The sequence below is a fragment of the Merops nubicus genome, unplaced genomic scaffold (genome assembly GCF_000691845.1).
Source record: "Merops nubicus isolate BGI_N331 unplaced genomic scaffold, ASM69184v1 scaffold23348, whole genome shotgun sequence".
Taxonomy (NCBI): domain Eukaryota; kingdom Metazoa; phylum Chordata; class Aves; order Coraciiformes; family Meropidae; genus Merops; species Merops nubicus.
Window position 1 is genome coordinate 10,149 of NW_008626672.1, and position 5,962 is coordinate 16,110.

The 5,962-nt window shown below is 43.3% G+C and overlaps 1 protein-coding gene across 1 annotated transcript in view; it reads left to right on the forward strand.

Moving 5' to 3' along the window:
- LOC103778503 (deleted in malignant brain tumors 1 protein-like) overlaps positions 1-5,352 on the forward strand; it is a gene marked incomplete at its 5' end in the record, with an annotated part of 15,446 nt that extends 10,094 nt beyond the window's left edge. The window contains one exon of the mRNA XM_008946091.1: positions 4,863-5,352. Within this exon, the coding sequence (XP_008944339.1) occupies positions 4,863-5,352 (490 nt within the window). The remainder of the gene's footprint in view (positions 1-4,862) is intronic.
- Positions 5,353-5,962: the final 610 nt, after the last annotated feature.

Below are 5,962 nucleotides of genomic sequence, written 5' to 3' on the forward strand. Positions count from 1 at the left end.
TCAGGTAAAGCCCTTAAACTTGTTCCAGGGTGCACAAAAAAAAAATATAAAGACTGTTTGGGGTCCTCTCTGTTGATTTCTCAAATAGAAATTACATTCACGCTGGCATCCATTTGGGCAAAAGATGAAAGGGGAAATTGGATGGATGAGATAGCATGATTTTGTTCTGCTAAAATTATAAACTAATCATTGTAGTGAATACTAAAAATGATTTAAAACATTTAGTGGAGCTCATATGGCTGCCACAGGGTCATACTTGTCTTAGTGCCTGGTATCATTGTAAGAATTGTGTCTGTGAGTATGTTATGAATAATTTTTCCAGTTCCAGAAGAATTATGGAAGAATGTCTTTATTTTCTTTAAATGTATATTTTTTCCAGAGTATATGCATACATATCTATTTAATATTATTTAATATTGCTTGTATTATTTAATTCTTCTTGGTCTTACATGTAATTTCATGAAATATAACAAGAAGTTAGTTTTCATAATCTAACACTGTGGATAAGTGAGGAGCATCTAAAAATAATGAAAGACTAAATTATTTTGGTTCAACTTTTTTGTTGGTCATTGACCTTTACCTCACGTGATTAGTTTCTATCTTCTAAGTTACTTAGGTGACTTTGAGCTAAATAGTTCTATGTATATCCTAGAATAATTGCAGATAATTTTCCAAGCTAGTTATTTAAACATCGTTATGATAATTTATATGGCCACCATCCATCTCATCCAGTTTTCTCCATCAGTCTTCTGCTTTCCTGGTGATAAACAACCTCACTCTGTCTGCTCCTGGTCTTCTCTCTGCTTTTGGCTTCATTCCTCAGCCCCTGCCTCTGTGTCCTGGGTCAGAGTAAGTTCTCTACTCATATAATCACAGCCTCTTGTGTTTCTGACATCTTTAAAGTGTGAGGCAGGACACGACCTATCTAATTACACGTCCAGTTGATGGTTATGCTCTCATGGTGATGACAGACCCTGAATGAAAGCAAGTAAGTGGTTTAGGTCAGCTTTAATTTCCTAATTCCACTCTGCCTTTTTGCCAGGTTTATTGTTCCGTTTGCCAAAAATCCTGTGAGTGTGGTTCAAAAATGTGCACGTCCAAGCAGATATTTGAAGAAACAAATCAGATATAGGTCAAGGGGCATTTTTGTAGCTTTTCTCTGAACTGCCAGGTAAATGCATACAAACAGGGACAGATCTGGTTTGGACACTGTCTTGAGTGTTCTTCCAGTCCAACAACAATGAATTAGATGCAGTGAAGGAATCTTTGAGCTGTTAACTTCTCAGATTTGTTTTGCTTTGGATAATGTGCAGTGTTTAATAACAAATTAAATATATTTTGGCAGAAACACAAAGTATAACAAGTGTAGCATAGATGTTTTGATTTCTGAAGTACAAATACTAGGTTACAACGTTTATTTGCTAACTTACACTTACTGGTAAACCCTTTAGTAAACTTCTTCACCAAAAATGTAACTCTGAAATCAGGCTTTTCATACTGTTCACTGCAGAATGTCCAAACAAGCTAACTCAAACTGGAAAGCAGATGGGCTCTACCTGAATGAATGCAACAATCAGATGTATACATGACAGGTCATTAGGTATTGCTTTATTTTAAACTCTAATAACATGTTACTGGCATATAAGAAATACAGCCACTGTATTTGTATTGAAAATTTTATAATCCTATTGAGACTGTTGTTCATTCTGTTGAACATGTAGTGGAATTCTTCCACTAAAATGGCTCTTAAAAAAATATAAGAGTTGGTTGTGATGTGTGGACTTTCGGTCCCTAAAATTCTCCTAAAAGTTTTAGGGTCAGCACAAACCAGGGATAAAAATAAAGAATAGCCATTGTTTTCTCTAAAATTTTGTAGTTTTTATGAAGGATTCATTTGGCCTAATTCTGGCATGATTTTAGGCAAAGTAGTGCACTGCTTGTTGTTCTTCAGCAGTGCATAATAGCTCATGAATTGTAATTTATCTGCCTGGTAGTTTTTCATATGGGAGCACTGTAGCAGCCCCATAGGCATCAGTTTAGGAAGAAGCCGTGGTCTGGGCTGTCCAAGCTGCATCTTGCTGTGTCCCTGGAGCTTTGGTGATCTGCCTGAGTCACTGTCCTGCTCTCCCACCCTGCAGCCAGGTCAGCAGAGGCTTCGTACTTCATGTAGAAGTGCTACACCTACATGCTTCTGGTAAGACACAGGCTGAGGAGAGGAAATCTGTGCTGGATGTCCTGAACTCCAGTAGGATTCAACACAAATTGTGACATCTCCCCGTACTTTAGCATAAAACATTTTGACAAGAATGAATTAAAGAAATACATAAACATTAAATGTGCCCTTAAAACATGCCAGTTGCTTCCTATTAGCAAAAAAAGAAATAAAAAAGGTTTTCTTAATACAGTTTTACTTAGATTTCACTTAGATTCTGAAATTAATGTTTTCTCCTTTACTTCCCTGTTATGCTTTTCTTCTTATTAAAGACTTTGCTTTCTTGCTGAAATAGTTTGTGCTTCACCTGCTGTCTAAATTTTCTGTAAAATCTTGCATAAAATACATGCAGCTGATTTTGAGATCTGGAAGAGAGGAAGAAAAAAGGTGTGTATCACCTCTGTCCTCAAAAGTATTTAATGTTGGGCTGGGAAGCACCTACTAGCAATGACTGGGCAAGAGGGCAGAGTAGATGATTTGTTAAGGCCACTTCCAGCTTATTTCATAGACTCCTAGAACTGGCTAGGTTGGAAAGAGCTTTAAGGACAAATCCAATCGTTAACCCAGCACTGCCAGGTCACCACTAAAACATGTCACCAAGTGCCACATCTACATGTCTTTTAAATACTTCCAGGGATGGGGACTCCACCACTTCCCTGGGCAGCCTGGGCCAGTCCTCAACAACCCTTTTGGTAAAGAAAGTTTTCCTAATATCCAACCTAAACATCCGCTGGTGCAATCTGAGGTTGTTTCGTCTTGTCCTGTCACTTGTTACTTGAGAGAAGAGACCAACCTCCACCTCACCACAACCTCCGTTCAGGGAGTTGTAGAGAGCCAGAATATCTCCCCTGAACCTCCTTTTCTTCACGCTCAACAACCCCAGTTCCCTCAGCTGCTCCTCATAAGTCTTGTTCTCTAGACTCTTCAGCTTTTTTTGCATGTCTGTCTTTGTCTGACTGTGTTTGTGCTCAATTCCCTCTCTCCCACAGAGACCCGTCTCTGGCTGGTGAATGGAAGGCACAGATGTGAAGGTCGCGTTGAGCTCTACCACAGAGGATGGCGGGGGACAGTTTGTGACGATCTCTGGGACCTGTCTGATGCCCAGGTTGTGTGCAGGCAGCTGGGATGTGGCCACGCCATTGCAGCTCCAGGCAGTGCTTACTTTGGGCAAGGCTCAGGTGCCATCCTGCTGGACGACGTGATCTGCAGGGGAAATGAGGTCTCCTTGTCGCTTTGTAGTCACTCTGGATGGAGGGTACACAACTGCGCCCACTATGAAGATGCTGGTGTTGTCTGTGCAGGTGCTGTCACATTTTTATTTTCTAAATAATTTTGCTAAAAGTTGCACTCCGTATACCCATGTTGGCAGGATGGTCTGCAGACTTGCTCCTCCTAAAATAAGGATTCACGCATTCAAGGCATACAGTGGAAAGCTCCACCGGATATACATCTAATCTTTCTACATTAATAGGAAGAATTTTCTGTCTGTGGAAGGGCACACTCCCTTTGAAAAGGCCTGTTCTCAGGAAGCAGAGTCTGATTTTCCCAACCCCCTGTCTTTTCACTCTGCTGACCTTGTCGAGCCAGCATGGACTCGTGTTTTTCTCACTAGGGTGGTATACAAACTGTGTTTGCTCACTCCGTGCCAAGCAATTGAAACCCCCAAGGACCAGATATACATTGCAATGTGCAGAACTTTTATTCCACCTAATCACCCAGCAGTGACAAGGAGAATAACAGAACAAGTTGAAATTAAAACCAAACCTTTGTCTGGTAGACAATGTTCCTCAGGGAGGTAGAGGGTGAGGAGAAACTCATCTCATGGCAAGCCTTAATTCATTCACTAGAAGCAATAAGAACTTCCCAGTCACAACCCAAACTGCCATTGCTGACAACTCACTTTGAAACAGAAAATACAAAACCGTTTTTTTCTGTATTTTTCAAGTTTTCCTTCAAGTTTAGGTCCGTTAATAATTTTTTGCTTTACAAATATCCATCCATTTTAGCACTTCGTCATCTTGCTGTCTTCTGATTTTACTTCCCCCTTAGATTTTAAGAAAAAGTAGTTCATTTGTGTGTTATTTTCTCGTGCCTTAACAACAGATCATCATGAATTGAGACATGGCTGACGACAACAGCTTGTTCAGGTGTTTAATAGATATAGTCCAGTTTTCCCCATTTCCTCAAGGAGGAGGAGCCTAGGGAGCTGAATCCATGCTAGAAGAAAATGTTCACCTCACTGCTCTGCACTCCAAAGAAAACAAAACTAGCTATGGCACCTCTGCTACCATACGTGGGCTCTGTTCAGTGGCTTTTTAAGGGCCATTTATTTCTTGCCTGCATTTGTAGCTCCAGTGCCTACAACAGACTGGCCACCATACTCAACAGGTGATTCATGTTGGTCTGAATCACTCCTGGCCTTGTGCCAAGCACCACCCCAAGACCACTGCCTGGGCTTGATTTCACTTCCACCATGAAGAAATGACTTTGGGGCTATCACATGATGTACCTATTGCACAAGCATAGTCCTCATGTAGGTGGTGTTTTTCTGCTCTATCCACAGAAAAGACCCCTAGAATGCTGGCTGCCTCCATGCTGACAACCACCTTAACACCAGAGACAAGCTCCACACTAGACACAACCTCCATAGAGGAAACAACCAGCACAGAACCAATTACCGCTCCAACAGAGACAACCAGCAAATCGTCAAGTCCCCTAGCAGAGACAATCACCCTACTGGAGACGTCCACAGCAGCATCAACAACCCAGACACAGGAGACAACGCGTCTAGAAACCATGTCCCCTGCAGCACCCTCGACAACCTTATCAGGAATGACCTCGCCAGCAGGGACAACCACTCCATTGCCATCAAGCTCCCCAGCACAGGTACCCACCCCAGAACAGTCCTTCCTAGAACAGCTATCCTCCACAGCAGAGACAACCAGCTCAGCACTGTTTTTCCTACAACAGACATCCTCCGCAGCAGAGACAACTACTCCATTATGGTCTTCCCCAGAACAAACAATCCTCCCAGCACAGACAACCAACCCAGTGTCAATAACTGTCGCAACAGAGACAACCGCAGAGATAACCACCACAATGGCAACGGCTACCACAGTAGAGGGGAGCACAGCAGGTAACCGTGTCCACTGTCACTCACTGACCTATCGTCTGCCCCTTATCTCCTTTCCCAGACCTAATAGTAACGGGGGGCATTCTCCCATCCCTGGGCGCCTCCAGCTAGGCCATTCCTGGCACCTGAGTCCACAGTGAGGATGCAAGCATACCATGGCGAAGAGCTACTAAACTAGGGGGGCTTGAGGGCAGAAACTCTGTAGCCTTTGTTCATGAGGGAAGCTGTTAGGGGAGGGATTTTGTCTCACTGCAACTGGTGGGATTAGGAGAGGGGATCATTCTGCCTTCACCCCTCCAGTCCCTGCACAGGTAGTACCACAGCTAGAAACTAGATAACCTCTGGGATTTGGGACATGACTGGAAGAGAGAAAGCTGCTCCATCCCATGTTTTGTTGTGTGAGTTAGAGACCTCCACGGTCAAGCGGTTCCTGCCCTGGGAGCAGGTGCCTGTGTGAAATAGAGAGGTCATGATGGTCATTTCAAGAGAATGAAAGGCCTGCACAGGATGGGCAGAGCCACAGCAGAGGGGCTCCTGGAAGGTGGGCTAGATCTGGGCGTGGGCAGAGTCTTCTTCCCAGGGAGGGATCGCCGGGTGCCGGGCCGGAGGGAGCCCGG